Source organism: Hemicordylus capensis, chromosome 4 (assembly GCF_027244095.1).
Source record: "Hemicordylus capensis ecotype Gifberg chromosome 4, rHemCap1.1.pri, whole genome shotgun sequence".
Taxonomy (NCBI): domain Eukaryota; kingdom Metazoa; phylum Chordata; class Lepidosauria; order Squamata; family Cordylidae; genus Hemicordylus; species Hemicordylus capensis.
In genome coordinates, this window is record NC_069660.1 from 218478028 (window position 1) to 218502079 (window position 24052).

Sequence of the window (24052 nt, forward strand, 5' to 3'; positions counted from 1 at the left end):
AGACATAACATGGGAATATGGAGCAGTCAAAGTTGATTGCCTATTCAGTAAGCGATCCCGCTTCCAGGCTGTACGTAAGACCATTCCTGCAATTTGTAGGACTTTTTAATTTCTAAAAGGGCTATTATAAAATCATGGAAAAGGCACTTTTGGAAATAGGCGATGCGCTAATAATTTTGCAAAAATATTTGAATACTAGCTGGCCCTGCGAAGAACATCTGCGTCCCTAGTTCTCCATCTCTCACCCCTCCCCAGACAATCTGTCTCCCTGCCCTGCTTTCCCCCTCCCCTCTCCTTAAGCTGCCCTATGCCATCCAAGATGGCAGAGGAGAAGGAAAAACTTTCCCTACTCCCCCCCCCACAACTCACTCTCTTGCTCTCCCCCAGCCTCTCCCCCCCTTCCTAGGGAAAGTGGCATTGTGGCAGCCAAGGTCAGCTCCTACCAATTGCCTCGGTCGCGTAGCCCTGCCAAGTTTCATCGTGAGGAGAATGGCCGATTTGGACAGGAGAGCGCACCGAGGGCCAGCCTCCATCACCCTGCTGAGTCTTGTCATGAGGAGAACGGATAAGCCAGGGTTCCCCTTCCAGCCTGCATGGATGGCCCTCAGTGTGCTCTTCTGCCCTGGCTGTCCTCCTCGCGAGGAGACTCAGCAGAGCGATGGATGTTGCTGCTCAATGTCTCTTCTTCTTTCTTCCTTGTTGCTGCAGCTCCGCCACCTCCTCAGCCCTCCCTCCTCCTCAGCAGCAGCTGCCCCTCCGTCTGCCGCTCAGCCCTACTCTGTGCCTTCTCTCTCCTCTAGACAACTCTCACACAATTCTCGTGAGATGTGCCACATACCATGGGAGTGCAACATATGTCCTAAGGCATACACACACACACACACACACACACACACACACACACCAGCCCAGGCGCAGAGCATCTGCACCTCTACTTGGGCTCAGCTGTCCCTGTCCCACGTCGGCATGCCTGGCTTTCTAGCTGGCCAATTGGCTGCTACCCCACCCCCACCGTCCCCCCAGGCCAGGTCATCATACCAGCCAGGCTAGGCTGGCCTGCCGCTACTTCCTCTATGTGGCCAGGCCAGGGCCTGCCGCCGCCGCATCACCCGGGCGGGCCAGGACCAGGCCAACCTGCCACCTCCTCCTCCTGGCCAGCGAGGCTTTGCCCAACATCTGCCCACCTCTTCCGGCCAGCAGGGCTTTGCCCGCCGGCCCTCTGCCTCCTGGCTGCCGCCATTATTTCTCTCTGCTTCAATGCTGGAACACTTGCACACTCTAGAGCATCTGTGTGTTAGTACTTGATTGCTCCCCTCAGCCCCTGCCACAGTCCCCCTCACCTCAGAGATCTCCCCACCTGAGCTGCACTCCTGCTCCTCCTCCTCCTCCATCCCATTGCTTCCATCCCCCTCACCTCTCTTGGTCATGGCTGCAGCGTTGCTGCCACCTATTGGCCAAGCTGCAGCCCCAGAGACCTCCCCACAGAAGCAGCAGCAGTGGTTGACAGGGCCATTCCTCGCTGCTGCCACCACCATGGCTGCTTGTTCCCCTCAGGCCGCTGACAAGCCCGGGCCCATCCCTTACCTGCCTCTCTGCCTTCCTCTTGACAATGGCCTTGGTAGCCCCAAACCAGCAGTGGTTGACTGGGCCCTTCCTTGCTGCCATGGCCGCTCATTCCCCTCAGGCTGCTGACAAAACATCCTCCAACCAGTAGCAGTTGCATTCCAACTGACCTTAACCATCACAGGCTCCTCCTCCCTATCTGCATATGGAATCCCCACTGCCCAATCATCTCTCCCAGGCTCCTTCTCCCTATCTGCATATGGAATCCCCATTGCCCAATCAGGTGCTTCAGCGGGGGCGTGGCTTGCCACATCCCCACACATCCCCCTGGTCTGTCTACAGGAATTAACAATATAGAAGATATATATAGATTGAGATATTTGGTGGTCGTACATGATAAAGGCAGACATGTCTCTAAACCACTGGTCACACTGACCTAAGATGGTTTACTCTAGTGATGCCACTATTGTCTTTTGGGGGGTTTAAAAAGGATTTTTAAGAGAAGGATGTGGAAATGATAAGAGAATTGGGAAAAGGAAGAAGAGAAGGACAAAAGCTCTTTACAGAAAGAAATTAAAAGTGGGTCTCATGCAGTGGTCCCTCTAATTTTTTCCTCTCTGTGTGGAATGAGTTTTGTTCCGGGTGGCAGTATCAAGGCAGTATGTGCGCACATATATTCAGAGTGGGACCTTCCTGATTCAAACTGAGCGGGATATAAATTGAACTGAGCAGACATCCAAAAACTTGTATGTGCATGTCTTAGAGGGAACAGTGGTCTCATGTTTCCGGCTGATGTTATGAGTGGATCCCAGGTCTGAAAGGCTAATGATCTAAACTAATAAGATAAATTTTGTTTCAAATTAGATTTTGAGAGCTAATTCAGTTAAAATTATTGTTGAATTTGGGCCTGTAGTCAAACCTTAACTCAACCATGGACTGGCTGAGTGATCCTAAGCCTCTATATGTGAAATTGTGGCAAATGCACCCAATCTCATAAAGTACTTGAGTATAAATTAGATAAGGAAACCTGCTTCTGAGCCCTCATGAAAAAAAACAGTATAATTGAGTAAGTTTGTTAGATTATATTGCAATTTTCTCAATTTAAGGATGAGTTTGCTTTTTGTGGACCTTTCATAGCTTAAAAGAGCTGTGCATGCTCTTTCAAGAATACAATATTTATTCAGATACTAGCTGAGTTCCTCTTCCTTCTGGGCTGCTTCTGGAATACATAGCAATGGCTTTCCCCTACTAAGCTATTTTCAAGATTTTCTGGGAGTAGTTAGTTATTACTAGTTTAGATTATCTTGTGAGAAAACAAGGTTCTGGCAGCTGCTTGTGTTTTGCTTGACTTGATTTACAGTGTGTAATATTAATAGCACTGATGTGTGCTTGAGTCATCGCCCCCGCCCCCACCATACACATTATTTTTCACCATTGCTGCCATTTGAGGACATGATGCAGTTAGTAGAAACATTAGAGATAGGGGGGACATATTTGCATAACCACTATGGATAGCTAGTTTTGGAAGACTTGCTGTTGCATTTTTAAAAATGACTTTTTACCATTATTCTGTCAGCATCGTTCAAAAACTGTGTTCCCACAGAGGCTACAGAATCCCCCCCCCCTTCCCCTCCTCCGTTTTTTGGAAGCAAGACTGATAGCCATCTCTGACTGTCTAAATTAAGCTTGCTAGCTTCTGCCCCACTCACACAGAACTCTTAACCCCCTTCTTCCGGATGTTTTGACCAGTCCTAAAACAATACCTTTTATCCCAAGAACCTGTTATATGTTACTGAATTAACTGTAACCTAATGTTTCCTGTGAGATTTAAACACTCTAAAAAGCGCTCTCCCAGAAGCCATTGAGGAAATGAAAACAATAGCTCTTATCGCAGGCAGCAGTCTACGTTTCAGCTAAGTTTTCTATTTGACTGGTTCAGGGGCTGTTAATCTTGCAGGGCTCCTTGGTTTACTAAGTGTATTGCTCACTACACAGAAGCTTTTAACTGTTTTCTTTGCCTTGCCAGTTTTAAAGGGCTGCTAAAACTACTCCTGAACATAAAAGGCCAAATATGTTACTTTGGTGCAGATGTGACTTTCTGAAGAAAATTGTGCAATATATGTGTGTCAGGAGAGCTTATGGCTTCCTTCATTTTAGTTGAATGGACAAAAGAGGAATGTTCAGGAAATAGTCAGGGACTGGTAGGAAGCTATGGGTTGTATCCAAAGGTGCCTTGCACAAGTTGTAAGGCACTTCCATCCTCACAAGGTGCTTCTCCTCCCTCTGATTTCTCCAATACTAAAGTTGCCTAAGCCCTATTCTACATTATTTTGGAGGGCCCCTTGACTTGCAAGAATTGATTTTGTGGGGAGGGGCCATGGGGCAACATTTGGGAGGAGGGGGTGGTAGTGCCTCATTGTGTGAACAGAACTCCACAAGTGATCCTTTAAGATATAATCCTATATTAAGCAAGGGCATCACTAGGTACTCAAAAGATCTGGGAGCTGGGTCCACAGCCACCCTTTCAATAATTAAACTCAGTCATGGCCCCTCAAGAATAATTATGTCTGACTCCTGCTGAAAGGGAAACTGGATGAGACAAATGCAATGGGGCGGGGGGTTGAGCTTCTCTTTTGAACAAGAAGTGATTTTTTGCTGCAGGAGCAGCAGCAGAGGCAACTGTCCACCCCCCTGTTCAAGGAGGAGGTGGCTCATGAGATTCAGGACTCAAAGCCATTCATTGGGGGCTTGAGCCCCATGGGCCACCCGCTAATGATGCAGTTGCCAATAAGATCCAAATTATATATAGCCCAGCTTGAGAGTGTATCCAAACCAGCACTCTAATTACACTTTATTTCACTTGTCCTAAGCTGCCCCATAACTAGCCATAACTCCCCCGCACCCGCTACATATGCACTTCATCCTCCTGGAATTCAAAGGCTTGGATTTTTCCTTTATTTCCTAAAATAAAGCTAAATTTGTGAAGTTTAATTCATATACCACCCCGCCCCCCGCCATTATATTGTTTGCTGAATAAAGTTCCTGATCTAGTCTTCTAATAACCCCAGTATCTGCAAAACAGCTCAACTAACTTATTGCATCTTGCATACTACTTATATTTCATCTTGCCTGGCAACATCTTTTCTCCCCGCTTCTGCCTTTGTGGTGGTGTTTAACAACCAATCTAAAGTAGAGTTTTGGTGAACTGTGAGGCAACCATCTCTCTCTCTCAGACAAGCCTAACCTATCTCACAGGGCTGTTAGGAGAACAACTGGACAACCCCTGCAAGTATTTGCACTCTCTTATTTAGAAATGTACCCATCCACCCCCAGCCCAGTGTCCCTCCAGTGGCTGTTGCTGGTATCTACCTTGTGTTTGTTTTTAGATTCTGATTGGTCCCTTTTATTTACCATAAGGGTGCTCCTTATGCTGAAAGGGTGCCCCTGCTGCTGCCCGGGCTCTTCTGAGGAGCCTTGCCCTCAGCAGGAGGGGGAGGAGGTCCCGTGCCAGCCAGCAGCATGGCCCCCAGCAGCCCCCCTGAATCCCCGTGGAAAGCCGCTGGGTGTGGCCTTTCAAATTTCCTTTTTACAAAGCTCTTTCTGAGGTGCGGGCAGTTGCTGTGAGTGGGGATTATGCATGAAGATATGGTATTTATTTATTATTACTATTTAGTACTATCATTTATTTACCGCTTTTCAACAAAAAAGTCCTCAAAGCTGTTTACATAGAAATAACTTCTAAAAAGAAAAAAAGAAAAAAAGATAGTTGGGACAGGGAACCATCTTATTCCTTTTTTCTGTTTAAGCCTCATTGAGAACTTGTTTGTATATATGTATTCTATATTGGTACATAAATATTTATAATCATAAATGAGATCTTGCTACTTACAATGCCCCGAGCAAGGTTTAGCACAAAGATTTTTAGCACATATCTTAAAAGTACAAGTATAAATAAAAATCCAGTCCCTCTTTGCTAACATAAGCACAGTTTCAGGAAAACAAACAAGAACATACTGTGAGGGTTTTGCTTGATACCAGCAAGGTGTGAGAGTTTGCATCTGTACCAAGCAAGAAAGCTGGGCCATGCTAATGTGTAGATGTTAGCAAATGTTACATGTATGCAATAACAGTGAGATGGGAGGAAAACATGGCTATGTGGGAACTGGAATTCACCAGCCCATGGCAATGGTTTATGGTAGTGATTAGGCACAACAACAACAACAACAACAAATAAATAAATAATGTAAAGATAAACTGTGTGCCAGTTTGGACGATACCTTGCCATGCAATTTAGCAAGGGGATATGCCAAGAATGCACAAACATTCTTGGGATGTCCTCTGCAAACATCCTGGTGCCCTCCCAGCACATCCCTTTATCTGAATGGCCCCTCTATATGTGCTCTAATTACTAATACATGATCTAATTACTCGTTTAAGCTGTACGGTTGTGCAAGGCAAGCACTACAGGGCAGAGGAGATGGTGTGAAATGTGGCAAGTGGTGACTACTATTTACCGCCTTTCAACAAAAATGTTCTCAAAGTGGTTCACATAGAAGAGATGGTTCCTTGTCCCCAAAGGCCCGTCTATGAAGAAATTCAAGGGGAGACACCAGCCACTCGAGCAATGATGTAAGTGACATCCTTGCTCTGGGTCTTGCGATAAAAGGGCTGGTGCCTCTTCTCCAGGACCCAACTATTTTTCCAGCTTGACTACATTTCTGTCTACTACTAATCATGCAAAAAGGAAATATTTGTGGTCATTGTGATACAGCACAAGTCCTAAGTTTCTAAAATGTTTCATTTGCCTGAGTATAAAAAAAATCCTACTTTCTAACTGTTTCTGTCTCCAAGATTCATTGTGACCACTGAGAGCCAGCAATGTGCTTTTGATATTAGAGAGCACTTCTGGAGCATGAGCAGCGCTCAGAAGTATTAGCCCCCTGGTGCAAGAGCACCATGTGCAGGAGGATTGGGGGAAGTTGTGTGTGGGCTCCCAACTAGTGATGTTCATGAACCAAGGTTCGAGCACTGCTTCAGCGCCAAACCAGTTTGGACAAGGTTTGGTGGGGAGGGGAGGTGCTCGGCCCAAGTACCAACATGCAGATGCCATGTGTGTGCTGGCACTGCGCATGGGTACTTGATCCGAGCACTGCCCCAGCAGGAAGCTGCATGTGGCGGTGGAGAGCAGGTAAGGAACTGTTCTCCTTTTTCTTAAAGCTCCTGCTCCCCTCTCTGCGGTGCCAAACCAGTTCAGTTTCAAACCAGTGCTTAAAAATTGGTTCGTGCACATCCTTACTCCCGGCACATCCCTGCAGACTCTCCTAATGCACACTTTTTAAAATTCTCAATGTCAGACACTGTCAGCAGTTCTCTCTCTCTCTCTCTCTCTCTCTCTCTCTCTCTCTCTCTCTCTCTCACTCTCTCACTCACTCTCACTCACTCACTCACTCAAACACCCCCCACACTCTCCTTAATTACCTTTCCCCCTTCAACTTCTGGAGCAAGGAGGAGATCCTCAGAGATGTTCATATGGCCTCCTTTGAATTCCTCTTATCAACTAGTTTCGAATCATGTTCTAGAGCAGGGATTCTCAGCCTTGGGTCCCCAGATGTTGTTGGACTTCAACTCCCATAATCCCCAGCCCCAGTGGCCTTTGGTTGGGGATTATGGGAGTTGAAGTCCAGCAACATCTGGGGACCCAAGGTTGAGAACCTCTGTTCTAGAGCCTAGGTCAAAACCTTAAGACTTTCTTACTATTAAAACTTAATGAAACAATGTTCACCATAAACCGCCCTGAGCCATTTATGGAAGAGTAGTATATAAATCTAATCTAATAAATAATAGATAAATAAATAAATAAGGTGCTCTTGAGCCTTGACCAATGATCTTTGTTTTTCAAATTTCAAGAGATTCTGCCTTAAAATAAGCCATTGAGATCTGTAACACACACACACATTTTATATCCCGCTCTTCCTCCAAGGAGCCCAGGGCGGTGTACTACATACTTAGGTTTCTCCTCACAACAACCCTGTGAAGTAGGTTAGGCTGAGAGAGAAGTGACTGGCCCAGAGTCACCCAGCTAATATCATGGCTGAATGGGGATTTGAACTCAGGTCTCCCCGGTCCTAGTCCAGCACTCTAGCCACTACACCTTGTTGATAGCATATTATAGCTATCTTGTTGATAGCATATTAGATATAAAAATCCCTTACCATTCCTAGTTAAAAGTTATGTGAAATATGTACAGTATATGCAGTGCATATGCTCTAGACTGACTAATAGCAAATGTCCAGATTAGACTGTGCCTTCCCAGTTGATTGCCAGCTCTGCTGATTCTGAAACTGCACTGGGGTTTTGTCTTTCCCTCCCTCCTATTGGTACTTTTACTATGTCCTGTCTAGGAGGGGAGAGAAAGCTGCTGCTACTACAGTAGAAGGCATTTACTCCATTTGGGGCCCAAGCTGGGTGCTGAGACCACAGTTAGAGTTTTCTGCTGATTTTGGGGCCAATGACTGGTCTTCCAGGCAAGCTTAGGCTGGTCTTGCTGTGGTGGTGTTCCTAGGAGTAGGGTACAGTCTTTCTGAGGCCCTTGACGTGATGGTTTATTCTCTTTGAACCAGCAGGGGTGCATTTCTTCTGCAGTATAAGGAATACAGTAATGCTCAGGGGTGCTGTCTATCGCATGACTTGCTTAAGCCCACAGCAGTAAGTGAAGCATTAGTCCCCATACCCTGACTAAAATTCAGTTGTGTAATTGCACATTACTTCCAGTTGGATTAGAAATGAACCAATTTCTTTCTTTATCTGTTGCATAGCGTTGGTTTCTACAAGCAGAGATGGATAAAGTGGGCATCTAAATGTACTCTGAGGACTGCAGTTGGCTTATAAAAACTGAGCTCTTTGATTACCCTTCTCTGAAAAGCACTTTATCTTTTTTAATGTCTCTATGACTGTCTGTTTTCATTCTCTTCTCCAGATGAGAGCCATACTTTGGGGAAGTCTTTTTCCCTGTCCTGTCATAGTTGTTCTGCTTTCCAACTGTGAGGCATATCACTTCAGATTTAGCTCGTTTTAAAACTTAAGTAAAGAAGTATTAGAAAACATGGCTATGTGTAAACTTCACTTTATTATGAGTCAACCATTTCTTTAGATTCTTTCTCTTGCTCTAAACATGTTCTTTGGGGGACACTTTCCTCTGCAGTCCATACAAATTGACAATCTTCTTCTATGAGCATGTCTTTAGTAGCTTTTCTAAATCCAAAGATACATTTACAGACTTACATTTTTAGCAGGTTTACAATTCCTGAATATGAGGCAATATTGTTTGCATATGAGGGAAACCTATCCCTATCCAAACTCAGCACAGCATTCCTCCAGGGCTGTTGTTGGTGTCTGCCTTATGTTACCTTTTGGATCAGGGAACCATCTTATTTATGTATTATTTATTTTCTGTGTAAAATTCTTTGAGAACTTTAGCTGAAAAGCGTTAAACAAATATTCTTCATTGTAGTGTGAATATGAAGATTTCATTATTGCTACATGAATTGTGCTATACTTTGTTGGATATCTTTGAAAAAATAATGCAGTTCTAGATTTTGTGGTGAACTTCTGCAGCATAGAATTATTTTAATTCTACCTAGCATCACACAAATTTGAATTGGTGAATCCCACAGAATGAATATTCCGTAATAGGGTAAGCTGGCATCAAAAAAACCCTGTAAAGTAGAATTTTCAGTTTTCAGTGCACCTTTCTCATATACAGTGGCTAACATTTCACGCAGAGTAATGCAGGCAGCTCTCAATCACCCATGCTACTGCAGACATCTAAAACAACACCCACAGTGTTTTATGCACAAATACGGTACATAAAATTGTGCAACTGCAATTGCTTGTTACCGCGATCATCAGAAATAATGGCTCTTGCGCAATTTTACATATTAGTACAACAGTGCTCTGGGGGAACATCTCTATTTAGACACCCACAGCAGCAACTATCACTTGAAAAGCTTGTTTTAAAAGGCAGTTTAAATCATGCCTTCATAAACCTCAAAGCTCAACTACTGTAATCATTCTACATTGGACTGCCTTTGATGACTGTTCACATGCTTCAATTAGTATAGAAAGCAGTGGTCTGCCTCCTTGCTGGGGAGGTTCTCAGAGTGGCAGTACATTGGTTCCCTACTGTTTTTCCGGCAAAATTCAAGGTGTTGGTTTTGACCGTAATACCTTGGGCCTAACATATTGGCATTTTTTCAACTTCAACCTCACAAATGGTTTCTCTAGGTATCAAAGTCTGAACCTGCCAAATAAGTGCTGTAAAACCTTCCCTTTCAGGATAGCATTCAGTGGCAAGAGTGAAGCAGCCATTGGATGTCTAATTTACTTGAATGTTTTGTTTCTTACTATATGTTGTGATCCTTTTAAAAATTATTCACCCTGTATCATATTTATTTATTTATTATTTATTTGATTTTTATATTCAGATTCTTAGAAAGACATGTCTGTTGAGGTTTGAGTTATAACTTTATTAAAAGCCAAATAATCAATGGGGGGAAATTAACCAGGTTTTTAAAGATTGTATAGGGATTTTTTTTTTTTGACCAGCATTTATGCTAGTCAAAATAAAGCATATCCATTAAAAAAAAAACATATCCATCTATCTATCTGAATGCAAAACAGTGTTTTGTCTTATTTTTGCCCTAGTGTCTGTCTGTATTAAGTGTATTCCTTAAGCAGAAAAATGGTTGAGTTGCAAAAAGATTACTGAAGATTTCAACGCTGACAAATATTGCATGAATCGTCTTTGAGAGGCAATACATCTCTTGACTGAACTTGACTATAAAAATGTCAAAAGTCAAATGTGTTTGTCAGTAATAGACTATTGTGTACTTGATTGCATGACAGGTTGGTTCCTATGGATTTAGTTGTATAATATACCCAGAAACTGTTGCAATATTTTCAGTGTGTGCTCTTTATTAACAACAAAAGGAATTGCTTGGAAAGTAACAACAAAATGTCCTACACATTGAGTTTACCATTATGTTCCATTAACCCCTTGTACATTAGAAGTATTGAAATGACAGCAGGACAAGAACACCAATTTAATTCTACTATAAATATGACATAAACAAGGAAAATAGAGTTTGCTTGCTAATATATTAGTAACTGCAACATTCAAACTGCTTCTAAACAGAAAAGAGAGATTTTATCTATTGAAGGGATAGCCAAGGAAAGTATGTAATAATGGTAAAGTTTCACACTTAGAAGAGAAGGATCAGAAACTCAAGATGCTCTTGCAGACAATGGAATTTTACTCTTTTGAAACAAGAAATAAGGTTAGACTGTTATTTAAGAACATTTTAAGTACTGTAGTAGTAGAAGATTATATCATAAAATGTTTGGTTTTACTGATGGTGTTTCTTTTGAATTTTATTACGAGATTCACGCCCCCCCCCCCACCTTTTCTTTTCTTATGTGACACTTAGCAAAAGATGTCATCTCTGATGCCTTTGGTAAAGTGTGCTGTCGAGTCGGTGTTGACTCCTGGTGACCACATACAGTGAAATACAGTGACATGTTTTACTGGATACTTAAACTTTAAAGCCACAGTTGTAACATTGTTGGTATTCCACTGGCATTAACATATATATTTCACTAAGCACTACAGTATAGGTAAAGTTGTGCCGTTGACTCGGTGTCAACTCCTGGTGACCACAGAGCCATGAGGTTTTCTTTGGTAGAATACAGGAGAGGGGTTTACCATTGCCATCTCCCGCGCAGTATGAGATGATGCCTTTCAGCATCTTCCTATATCACTGCTTCCCGATATAGATGTTTCCCATAGTCTTGGAAACATACCAGCGGGGATTCAAACCAGCAACCTCTGGTTTGCTAGTCTGAAGTCATTTCCCCGCTGCACCATTAGCTGGCTTGTGATGCCTTTGGTATGGTAAGAGGCTAAAATAGACTTCATATATATTTAGATTGAAAATGTTCATTTTGGTTCTGTACTAGTTTCCCTCAAAATTGCTGCTATTGAAAGGACTAGATTGATTGTAGTATTATTATTATTATTTAAAATATTTATACCCCACCCCTCCAGTGCACTACTGCTCGGGGCGGCTCACAATAATCAGATAGACTCAGATACAATAAAAGTAATAAAATTAACTAAAAAATTTTAAGATCAGCTTAAAAACCATTATTAGGTTCAAATTAAAACTGAAAATTATAAAAAGCTAAAGAACCTACCAGATATAACAAAACAAGAATGGAGCATTAAAAAGCTTCCTTTAAAAGGTTATTTTTAAAGATGTTTTTTTTAAAACACTGAGGGAGGGAGCATGGCGAAACTCTTTAGGGAGGGCGTTCCAAAGCTGAGGGGCCAAAACCAAAAAGGCCCTGTCTCTAGTCCCCACCAACCAGATCTCTGTTAGTGGCAGGGTCATGAGCAGGGCCTAAGATGATGAGCAGAGGGCCCTGGCAGATCCATATGGGCGAATGCAGTCCGACAGGTACCCCGGCCCCAAGCCATGTAGGGCTTTAAAGGTCAATACTAGTTAGCACCATGAATCTACCCTGGAAGCAGACCGGTAGCCAATGAAACTGTCACAGGATGGGTGTAATACTCATGAAGTGACTTGTACCCACGAGCATCCTTGCAGCAGCGTTCTGAACCAGCTGAAGTTTCCAAACTGTCTTCAAGGGCAGCCCCACATAGAACTCATTGCAGTAGTCCAATCTGGATGTTACCAATGCATGAGTGACTGAGGTCAGGTCCGACTTCTCTAAATAGGGTCGCAGCTGGCGTACCACTCGTCATTGGTAAAAGGTGCTTCTGCACACCGCCTCCACCTGTGCCTCCAATGACAGTGTTGAGTCCAGAAGCACCCCCAAGCTGCGGACTTTGTCTTTGAGAGAGACCATGACCCCATCCAAGATCAGATTTCCCTCCTTACTCGGATGATCAGTTCTACCAACACAGAGCACTTCCGTCTTATCTGTATTGAGTTTCAGCTTGTTTGCCCCCATCCAGTCCAGAACAGCTTTCAAGTCCTGGTTCAGAGCATCCACAGCCTCCCTAGTGTCTGCTGATTTAAAAGATAGGTAGAGCTGGGTGTCATTGTAGAGATTGGCAGCACCCTCCTCTAGCGTAAAATCTAAGATCTGATTTTTAGATCTTGTTGTCTGCTTCAAACAGATAGCTTTCTATTCTTGCTGTACTGGCAAAAATTTGTTTTCATCATACTGCTATAAAGCTTGGGTTTCAGTGTGTTGATTGTCTCCCTAACATATTGAAGAGAAAAATGATTCAAGCAAATGTTTTTAGGAGATTTACTTTGGTGTAAGCGTTTTCAAATTGGGCTTTTAAATGGACCCTACAACATGAACAGAGTCACCTTAAGTGGCGCAGCGGGGAAATGCTTGACTAACAAGCAGAAGGTTGCCGGTTTGTATCCCCGCTGGCACTGTATCGGGTAGCAGCAATATAGGAAGATGCTGAAAGGCATCATCTCAGACAGCGTGGGAGAAGGCCATGATAAACGCCTCCTGTATTCTACCAAAAGAAAACCATGGTGCTCTGTGGGCACCTGGAGTCGAAACGATGGCACACACAAACATACACACACACACACACACACACACACACACAACATGAACTGGTATAGTGTAGTGACAAAGAAACTGGGCTAAGAACTAGGAAGTCCCCTGTTTGATTTTTGTCTCTGCCATGACTCACAGGGTAACCTTAGGTCATTGCTAAGCCATCCCCCTATCTTTAATATGGGGATACCAGTATTGATCTGCCTTGCAGGATTGTTAATTAATGATTACAAGATCATGTACATGAAGCTCTTCTAACATTTAAAACTGGTGTATAATTGCTAAGCAGCAGTAGCATCACAACACCAACAGTGGCATATTAATGCATTTTGAAGGGTTGTTTTCTGCCATACTATTCTGTATGCTTTTAATTTTATTTATATATATACTGCCCTTCCCAAAATGGCTCAGGCTGGTTTACATTAAAATAAAATAAAAAATTAAACCAGATTAAAATTAATATTGAAGCTAGATACCATTAAAAGCAAGGCCAAAGAGATGGGTCTTTAAGGCTTTTACAAAGATATTATATGTACTTCCCCCCTCAGGTGTCTCAATGCGTGCACCTACTGCAAAACTAAACATGCCAGAGGGGACCTGGCAAGTTATCCTGTTGAAGAACTGGTAGACAGAGCCAAGCAGTCTTTTCAAGGTACCGTGTTTATGTATGTTTTAATTCCATAAACTGATTTTATGTATTGTCTGTGTGATGCACTTGATGGTTATGGAAATGTGCTTGGGTTGTATATTGTTATGAATGCATTATGCACCAATCCTTACTTGATATTTCTATGTATGGACTTGTTTGAAACACTAGCCATCTTTTCTTTAGAGGTTTTTCTGATTAATAACCTCTTTCTTGTGTTCTACAATAGAAAGGGAGATCTGAACAAGTACACATTTGGTGTGGCAATTTCAGATATCATACTTTAGTTTTAGCAATTGCTCATGTTGCCAGAAGTATATTACATTTACCTGAGAGTTACCAAGGAACTAAAATATGGTATAAATCTATACAAACTATTAACTTTGATATGTCGCATTATATACAGGGCTTTAAAAAACCATTCATATATGGTCTTTCCTTGATGCTGTAGCCAAATAAGATCAGTGTTTGCAAATTGATAGGAATCTTACCATGCAATCCACAAGTCTATGTCATCACTTCAAAAGATGCTTTTTTAGGTGGGATTAATTGAAGGAATCTGAAACAGTTCAGCTATGATACAGCAGCAAGGTGTGTAGTTATGTATGTTAATTAGAAGTTGCTTATGGAACATAAAACTCAAATCTCTTTATGCTATAAATGACTAATACTTTCTTTTAGAACAATTTCTCTTAGCACTCAGTAACATGGTTGTAATTTGCCCAGCCCCTAAATGACATCAGGGCAGCTTCAAGAGCAGCCAGAAGAAATGTTAAACCTCTGCATTCCCAGGCACAAGTTGACATCAGAGTAGATCAGTTAAAGCCATTAAGGGAGGGTGATCTAATGGGAGAACAAAGCTACAGCAGATTGTACATTGCTAGTCAAAGTGGAAATAAGAATTATTAGGTGCACTGAAATGCTGCACATTAAGTTCTTATTCTTCGGTTGTCTCTCATCATGCTAGAGGCAAGATTCGGAATGCGATAGTTGTCAGTGTAACACTTAGCCATTCATGTTCCTGCTCTGGAAATGCTGGAAATTGTGGTCCAGTGTAGCCTTCTGTTGAAGCATGCAGGTAGCATGACTTGTATGTATCAGTCAAATAGATTAAGCATGTTGGCAGAACTGTGTGCAGGAAGTGATAGTGTCCAGCTGTAGCCTCTCAGAGACTTGGAATGTTTAATATGAAGTAAGGTTAAATTTCTATATTCTCAATAATGTCTTTTGCTGTGTGGGTTCTGCCATTTCCTTCAGTGGAAAAGAGGCAAGGTTTCAGGTTTCATTCCCATAGAGTTCTTATATCGAAAACTTCCTGATGACAATGTAGGATTTGTTATATCTAACCCTTTATCCTCTTGCTTTGAAATTCTGCCTTTTAATTTTTTTTAACCATTGTTTAATGTTTGTTATTTTTGCATATAGCATTCCCTTCAGTTTGGGGCTCTTTTTGCTGCCCTTTAAAAAAAAAAAACTGGCTCAGCATTAAACAATTTGTATATCATGGCATTGTTTCACTGTCTTTTGTTAGAGTCCCCTAAGACTTTAAGTGACATGTTTTTAGACATAATGGAAGGAAGGTCAACAAAGTCAGAGCCTGTTTGTACTTGGCTAGTGCAAGTATTTACTTGTGATCTAGTTTATTTATTTGCTGTAGGGTTTTCTAAAACTTGTAGTGCCTTTATTAAATAATAATGTTGTGCTTTCTTAATATGCTTAAGATCCAGTTGACATATATAGTCTGTGGTATGGTAGCCACTTCGTAACACAACTGAGTGGAGGCTGCTCTGCAGAGCAAGCCATTTGTGTGCTGTGATGCCCCATGGTTGTCTCATTCATTTTCACAAAGCCACATTTCAGATATGAGAGGAGGAGATTCAGAGGGAACAAAATATTTCTCTAGACTAAACGAAAAGTATTTTACCGGTATTTGATATGCTTACTTTATAATCATTACATTATCAACACAATCATCTTTTGTTTTGAAACAAAGGGGTTAATGCATTTGGCAGAAATCACTCCCTTTGGCAGAAGAGAACAGACTTAGGAACAGTACATGTGAAAGGGACCTAGATGTCTTAGTGGGCAGCAGGTTGAACATGAGCCAGCTTCTTAAAAAGTGGATGCAATACTAGACTACATTAACAGAAGCATACTGTCCAGATCACAAGAAGTGACCATTCCACTCCATTCTGCAATGGCTAGACTTCACTTGGAATACTGTATCCAGTTATGGGCCCCACGTGTTAAGAAGGACATGAATAAACTGGAATGGGTTCAGAGGAGGGCAACCACGATAGTCGGGGTCTGGAAACCAAGTGCTATGAGGAACAGCTGAAAGAGCTGGATATGTTTAGCCTTGATAAGAGAGGATTAAGGGGAGATATTATAACCATCTTCAAATATCTGGAGGGCTGTCGTATAGAAGTAGAAGCAGACTTGTTCTCTGTTGCTTCTGAGAAGAAGACCAGAACTAATGGGTCGACATTACAAGAAAGCCGGTTTAGGCTTGGCATTAGGAAAAATTTCCTAACTGTAAGAGCCGTCTGGCGGTGGTACAGACAACCTCGTGTGGCAGTGGGCTCTCCTTCACTGAAGGTTTTCAGACAGCAAGTGGACAGCCATCTGTCAGGGATGCTATAGCAGTTTCCTGTCCGGAGCAGGGGGTTGGACTAGAAGACTTCCAAGGTCCCTTCCAACTCTAATGTTCTATGATTCTATGATAGGAATACCAATGTCCCACATTGCCTCTTATCAGACTACATTCCACACTTACAGTATTTAGATTAGTCTGAAGCTATGTCAGGAAACCTCAGAATGTGCAAAGGCTACTATTTTAGAGAATACAACACTATGTGAGTTCTTTTTCACCAGGGTATTGTAATGACAATATTAAAGATGAGACTTTGAGAGAAAAAGTGTATACTAAAATACTTGTTTACTTCTATAGAAGCTAGTACAGCATATATAGAACATAAAGCATAGATTTTATTTATTTATTTATTTATTTATTTATTTATTTATTTATTTATTGACATTTAATATACTGCCCACTCCGAAGACTCTGGGCGGTGTACAACAACAGGCAACATTAAAAATTACATTACATTAATAATTAAAAATTATTAAAAGAACTAAACTACCAAAAAACAAAAAAATGAACTACAGGGCAAAGGCCTGGCGAAAAAGAAAAATCTTCAATAGCAATTTTGAAGGCACCTAAATAATGGCACCTAAAACATGAATATAGAATTCATTTTAAAGGACTTTATATGAAGAATACTTTCACAGAGAGTATTCTTAACCATGGGAAAAAACCAGGAGGAACTTACCCGATGGAGAATGAAAAAAAGAATACAACTTTGTTTTCAGTGTTCTGCAGCTCCAAGTTCCAGGTCAGGCTCTACTTTAATGAGGTTAAGTGTCCTGTGGTGTTTCATCCATCACCCCCTTGTAATACTATTTAAAATTGCAAGTTATATTAACATGGATATTGGGGTATTGTCAGCCCCTTTTGCATTGCATGGGAAACTGAAAGTAGGTTCATTTAGAGTGCCAGGGGTCAGAGAAACCCCATAAAATGCTGTTTTAATAATGCAATCACACTTTATGTCTATAGATTCCCGGATCAGAAGCTGTCCCTTTAATGTGTGGTGGTTTTTTTTTAAGGAGGCTGAACACATGATATCTTTTCTATATTTGTAGTAGACCAAATTTTCTACAAACAATTTGGGGAGTAAATAGTACCAAGGATATTATTAATGTACTTTCTCATTCTGATTTTGAGTTATTTTATGTCCCCCCCACCCTTCAAATGGGGTACAATCCACCCTATATTCTTCTGAGGCCTAAATTCAAAATTTTACCATAGTACTTGCAAATGGCAAAAATTCAGGTGAGGTGCTAAAAAGCAACATGTTGCTCTATTGAGAATTACACCCTTATATTAGAGCAGGGTTTCTTAACCTTGGGCCCCCAGATGTTAATGGACTACAACTCCCAGAATCTCCAGCCACAAAGGCCATGTCTGGGGATTCTGGGAGTTGTAATCCAACAACATCTGGGGGCCCAAGGTTAAGAAACCCTGTATTAGAGAACTTTGTTATTTGCGGAACTGCTATTCACGGTTCCGCATATCCGTGGGGTGTCTAATAGACACCCAATTCCAGTATCTGCTGATATGATAGGGTTAAAACCCATGTATACACGGTTCCTAGAGGGCCGGAAGTAACTCTGGAGGTCACTTCCGCCATCATTTTGTCTACAGGAGCCATTTTGTGTTTCGTTTCTTCACAAAAAATGACTTTTTGTGGTTTTTTGAGACATTTCATCCATTGGGGGTACATTCCTTGGCACGTGGGGTATCCACAGAGCACACCACAGTACGGGGTTTTTGTTATTGTTTTTGCCATTCTGTGTCATTTTTGTCCATGTTTTGGATTTTCCCCTCCACCCTGAAACCTAACCCCGCTTCCCCTATAGCCCTAATGCCTTGTTCCTCATGGTTACATTACTCATGGTAGTGGTATCAACTTTGCAGTGCTTGAATCCAAATATGAACCAAATTGGGTACAATTGTAGGGACACATAGGGACACGTCAACGGTGTAGTTTGTGATGTCATCCACCCCAATTCAAAATGGCAGATGCATAAATGTTTGAGGTGCAAGTGGGCTAACTTGTGAACCACCTAACTGATTTGAACTAACTTCCCTACAGCTGTAGGGATCACAGTTACTTGGTGTGTCTTGGAATACTTGTCCAAATGAGCCCCTTTTTCTACCTTCATCATATCTAAAAGGTTTACTGGACCTTGTTTCGCTCCATCTTTGGGATCCTGATGCTGAACCTTTGTGGATCCATTGACTGGATCCAATGACTTTGTGGTGCCATTCTGGAATTGGTATGGGTTTTTTTCTCCAAAGGATCAGCAAGGAAGAGCCCCGAAAATAAAACAGCAAATGTTTGTCCATCTTCTGCATGGCTCCAGTATCAATCTTCAGAGAAAGCTGGTGTTTTCACCAGACTTGGGGGAGAGATGTGGTTGGAAGTGGTGAAAAATATAATGTGTAAACACAACCTAAGATAACCTTGTCTCTAGTTACCATTTATGCAGAAGGCTTTTAAACGTATATATTTGCCTAATACTTCTGCTGAACCTGAATTTCAAGTATTGTTTCTGTTAACTTGGGTGGCTTCCTTTTAGTACACATCTCAGTAAAAATAGATAACGAAACATTTTCTCCCTCTCCCTAGCCCCTTCCTTGTCATATTTTTGGTCCCAAAAGATCTAAGCTATTAGAGTGAACAGGAATTTCTTCTATTAAGAGAGTTGCCTTAAAATTTGCTTTGTTGCTGCCTTTGTGTACTAAGAATGTTCAAGTCTTGGCTGCTGACTCTGCTAATGTAGAAATACTTAAGGCCAAGATAAATATTTTGGTACCAGTCTGTCATTTCTTAAAGCTGTGCAGGACAGCATGAAGAATTAAGGGTTTGTTTTGTTTTGGGTTTTTTTTTCATGATCCCCTGTAAAGTTTCCTAATGTCTCTTCAAGAAAAAAAGAGTTGTATTTAAAATCCTTTAAGTATTATTTATGTAGTCTGCTATGAAGACTGCTATATAGCACAAATACAAGCATGTAAATCCATATCTTATTTTTAAATGAAGATGTTAACTTATATTACCATGTTAATTCAGTCTAAAAATATAATTTCCACATGTCCTCTGACATGTGATCAAAATTTGCTCCTACCCCACCTGTGTTAGATTATAAGTATCATTGAGAAAATCCTTCAAGACTCTACACATTACATTTGCTATGAGCACCCATTTAAAGCAGCCACTACATAATGGCTGTTCCATGTGCACTGTGCCATAGTGTGGTTCAGTTTAATGTATTGCAGTTGATGGACCAGAAGTAGAAATAAGCAACCATCATGTTTAAAACACAATATATGGAAATAAAATTCCAAAAATGCAATTCAGTGACTCAAAATAACCCCCACACCACACAAAAGTCTTACCATCTGCATTAGTTCACAAGTTGCTTCCTTGTTCTTATAGCAACTGAGAGAAATTTAAAGGTAAAGTGTCCCATCAAGTCGATTTCGACTCCTGGCACCCACAGAGCCCTGTGGTTTTCTTTTGGTAGAATACAGGAGAGGTTTACCATTGCCTCCTCCCGTGCAGTATGAGATTATGCCTTTCAGCATTTTCCTATATCACTGCTGCCCGATATCGGTGTTTCCCATAGTCTGGGAAACTAGTTACAAGTAGCAACTAGTAGCAACTGATAGACCTGTTCTCTATGAATTTGTCTAAACTGCTTATAAAGCCATCCAAGCTAGTGGCCATCAATACATCCCATGGCAGATAATTCCATAGATTAATTATGTGCTGTGTAAAAAAGTACTTCATTTTGTCAGTTCTAAATTTCCTGGCCATCAGTTTCATGGGATAACCCCTGGTTGTAGTGTTGTGAAAGAGGGAGAAATTTTTTCTCTGTCCTCTCTCTCTCTACTCCATGCATAATTTTATACACTTCTATCATGTACAAGTGGCCTGTAGTCGCCACTTTTCCAGACTAAAAAGCCCCAGATGCTATAGCCTTACATCATAAGGAAGGTGCTCCAGGCCCCTGATCATCTTGGTTGCCCTCTTTCAAACCTTTTTCAGTTCTACAGTGTTGTTCTTAAGATATGGTGACAAGAACTGCACACAGTACTCCAAATGTGGCCGCACTATGGATTTGAATAAGGGCATGATAATATTAGCATTTTTATTTTCAATCCTATTCCTAATGAATCCCTAGCATAGAATTTTGTCTTTTTCACAGCTGCTGCACTGAATCAACACTTTCAACAACCTGTCCACCATGACCCCAAGATCTCTCTCCTGGTTAGTCACTGAAAGCTCAGAACCCATCGGTGTATATGTGAAGTTGGGGTTTTTTTTAGTCCCAGTATGCATCACTTTACACTTGCCAACATTGAACCACATTTGCCATTTTGTCACACACTCACCAGGTTTGGAGAGATCCTTTTGGAGCTCCTCACAACCTGTTTTTGATTTCACTTCCCAGTAATTTAGTGTCATTTTCAAATTTGGCCACTTCACTGCCTACCCCAACTTATAGATGCAAGAGTATGCTGGAAAGGGAGAGCAGAATTATCTTTGTGTGGTTACTTTCAAATAGTGCGATTGCTGCAGTTCTAAATCCTTCAAATAGCTGATGAATATTTCCTGACAGCCTTTAATGCTGTCCCAGTACAAGCCAGTAAATAATACTTGTCCAGGTAAAAGTTTGCCAGATGTTGTAACTCAAGAAGAATTATTTGTGTTGCTGTTCTCTAATTCTTTGGGCAAAGTATTTTATGGGGATTAAGCAGTGTCTTATTAAAAGCACTTACACGTGCATAACAATATGTTGTTTATCACATGATTGGATAATTCATCTGTTATGTATTTAAGATCCGTATTTGGAAATTTATAAGCTGGTTGGCATCTATAATTTTGATCCCCATCCTGCGTTCATTAAAATGTTTCCATAATTAGCCCTCATTTCAAGAGCTGGTAATTGCAATATTAGCGTTGCAAGTGTAGGCAGCACAGAGCTCAGGTAGGTTTTTAGTGGAAGCCACCTAATGGCACAGCGGGGAAATGACTTGACCAGCAAGCCAGAGGTTGCTGGTTTGAATCCCCGCTGGTTTGTTTCCCAGACTATGGGAAACACCTATCTTGGATAGCAGTGATATAGGAAGATGCTGAGAGGCATCGTCTCATACTGTGTAGGAGATGGCAATGGTAAACTCCTCCTGTACTCAGGGCTCTGTGGTCGCCATGAGTTGACACCAACTCCTACGGCACACTTTACTTTTAGTTAAGATTACATCTAGACCCTAGGAATTCTATGTTATCTGTGCCTTCTCAATGCAATGGATCTGCCTCTGAGACACTCCATTCCTTTGGTAGGCTACATGAGAAGTATTATCCTTTAGAATCCATCACCGTGGCCTAGGTTACTGCTGCAAAACAACTCTGTTTCAAAGGACTCAACAACATTTTTTGTCAACTGTTTTTGTTTGCTTTTTACATTGCTGTCATTTAACCAATACTGCCCTTGTTGCTTTGTTTTTACATTTATATCCTGCTTTTTCCTCTGCAGAGCTCAGAGGCGGTGTACATGGTTATGTTTGTCCTCACAACAACCCTGTGAGGTAGGTTAGGCTGAGAGATACATGACTGACCCAGAGTCCCCCAGTGAGTTTCATGGTTGAATGGGTATTTGAATTCGGGTCTTCCCGGTCCTAGTCCAACACGTTAACCACTACGCTATGCTGGCTTGCCCCAAGTAGCTTACAATTTATGCTTCAACTGCATGGGAAGACAAAAAGGTACAGAGAGGTATGGGTAATCAGAGTCAGAGTCAGAGTGGAAGGACAAGAAAAGAAAGGAGAGTGGGGAATGAATTAGTCAAATGCAATTACTCTCTGGTGCCCTATATACATTATAGCTGTAGCGTATAATGGTTTCATCTCAGATTACTGCTATAACCTCTGGGTTATATCTCTGGGACAGCACGAAGGGACCACATAACACCAGATTTAAAATAACTGCACTGGCTGCCAATATGTTTCCGGGTGAAATACAGAGTGCTGGTTATTACGTATAAAGCCCTTAATAGCTTGCGTCCAGGCTATTTAAGAGAGCTCCTCCTTTGTCATAAACCCTGCCACCTGTTATGATCTTCTGGAGAGGTCTGGTTACGGTTGCCACCAGCTTGTTTGGTGGCGACCCAGGACCATGCATTCTCTGTGGCTGCCCTGGGGCTTTGGAATAAACTCCCTGTTTTCTTGATGAGCATCTCCTTCTCTGTTTGTTATCAGGAAGACCCACAAGACTCTCCTGTTCTTGCAGGCTTTTAATTAGAATTAATTTTAATAATTTGTTTTAATAACTGTTTTATGCTATTGTTTTTGTGTTGTGTATTTTAATCTGTAACTTTTAAATATTTTACATTTTGTACACTGCTTTGAGTTGTACATATCAGGTGGAATAAAAATATGATAAATAAATAAATAAATGACATTTTTCAGAAGTTCAGCATTCTTTGAACAGTATCAGTCACAAATGTTTATTTCACATGTAATTGTCACTTGACCAGGATCAGATGGGGACCACTGGCCTCATCCACTTGGTGTCAACTGTTTAAAAGTTGCAACAGCATAGTGTGAGAGTAAACCATGGAAAAGCCGCTCCCATGCCACTGCTGTAATGTATAAAAAGCCTCTTAATTAGCTTCATTTTGTTTAGGGGTTAAGCCAAAGTCTTCATGGAGAAGGTGGGTTTGGATGAGAGATCTGAAGAAAGAGTGTGTGTGTGTGTGTACTCTGTAGAATGGATGGTAGGGATTGTTTTCTTGATGATGGTGACCATATTTGACCACTCTGTTTATATCTTAATTGCATGTCATGTCCCACACTGGAAGAGATTTAAAGCAGTTGTTGCATAAGTAGATTTAATGACAAAAAGAAGGGGGAATTATTTGATGCTATATAACAATGACTGCTCACAGAATCATAAAGACCTTTTGGGGAACAACAACACAAAATAAATCTGTTCCTTTCCAACTAAGATGTATAAAGCCTTCCCAGAATAACAGGTCAGAATCTGAGCATTGCTCCTGGATTTTGTGAAACATTTCTGTTGTGGTAAACTTCTGTATATAGAATGGTTACCATTGTTGTGCAGTGTGGCAAACAGAGCAATGTTGCTTAAGAGGTTGCTTGTTTGGTAAATGCTCTTTCTGCTTAGTTTGCATAGTCTGAATTCAAATCCCATGCTGGAGGTTGAGAAAAAGTCTTAGTTTGTGGTTGAAACCTTTCTCAGGCAGATTAATATTTATTTATTTTAATGCGTACTTTAAAAAAAGAAAGCAGGTGAAGTGTCACTATGATGACTTGTCAACAGACTTTCTTGTGGAGAGATGGAAATGTGTCTTTTGTCCCTGAAAACAAAGAGCAGTATTTAATGTGGGTTTGGCTTCACCTTACAGAGACTTGAATTTTTTTCATTTTCCTTCTCATCTATGCTACTTGGTGTTTTAGATATGTAAATACTTGTTTTGTGTTTGGTAGCTCTCTCATCTCATTGTAAACTACAGTGTGCTTGGATGAGGCCAGCTTCTGATTGGTGTCTTGGTACAGAATGCAACACACCAAGCCATTTAATTAATTGATTT

At 41.3% G+C, this 24052-nt stretch overlaps 1 protein-coding gene across 3 annotated transcripts in view; it reads left to right on the top strand.

Moving 5' to 3' along the window:
- Positions 1-24052, top strand: part of CDKAL1 (CDK5 regulatory subunit associated protein 1 like 1) — a 419489-nt gene that overhangs the window by 184424 nt on the left and 211013 nt on the right. For 2 of the 3 annotated variants that reach the window (XM_053245521.1, XM_053245520.1), the window contains exon 8: positions 13716-13819. The exons of the other annotated variant lie outside the window; for it this stretch is intronic. In XM_053245521.1, coding sequence (XP_053101496.1) covers positions 13716-13819 — 104 coding nt within the window. The remainder of the gene's footprint in view (positions 1-13715; positions 13820-24052) is intronic. 3 annotated transcript variants of the gene reach the window in all.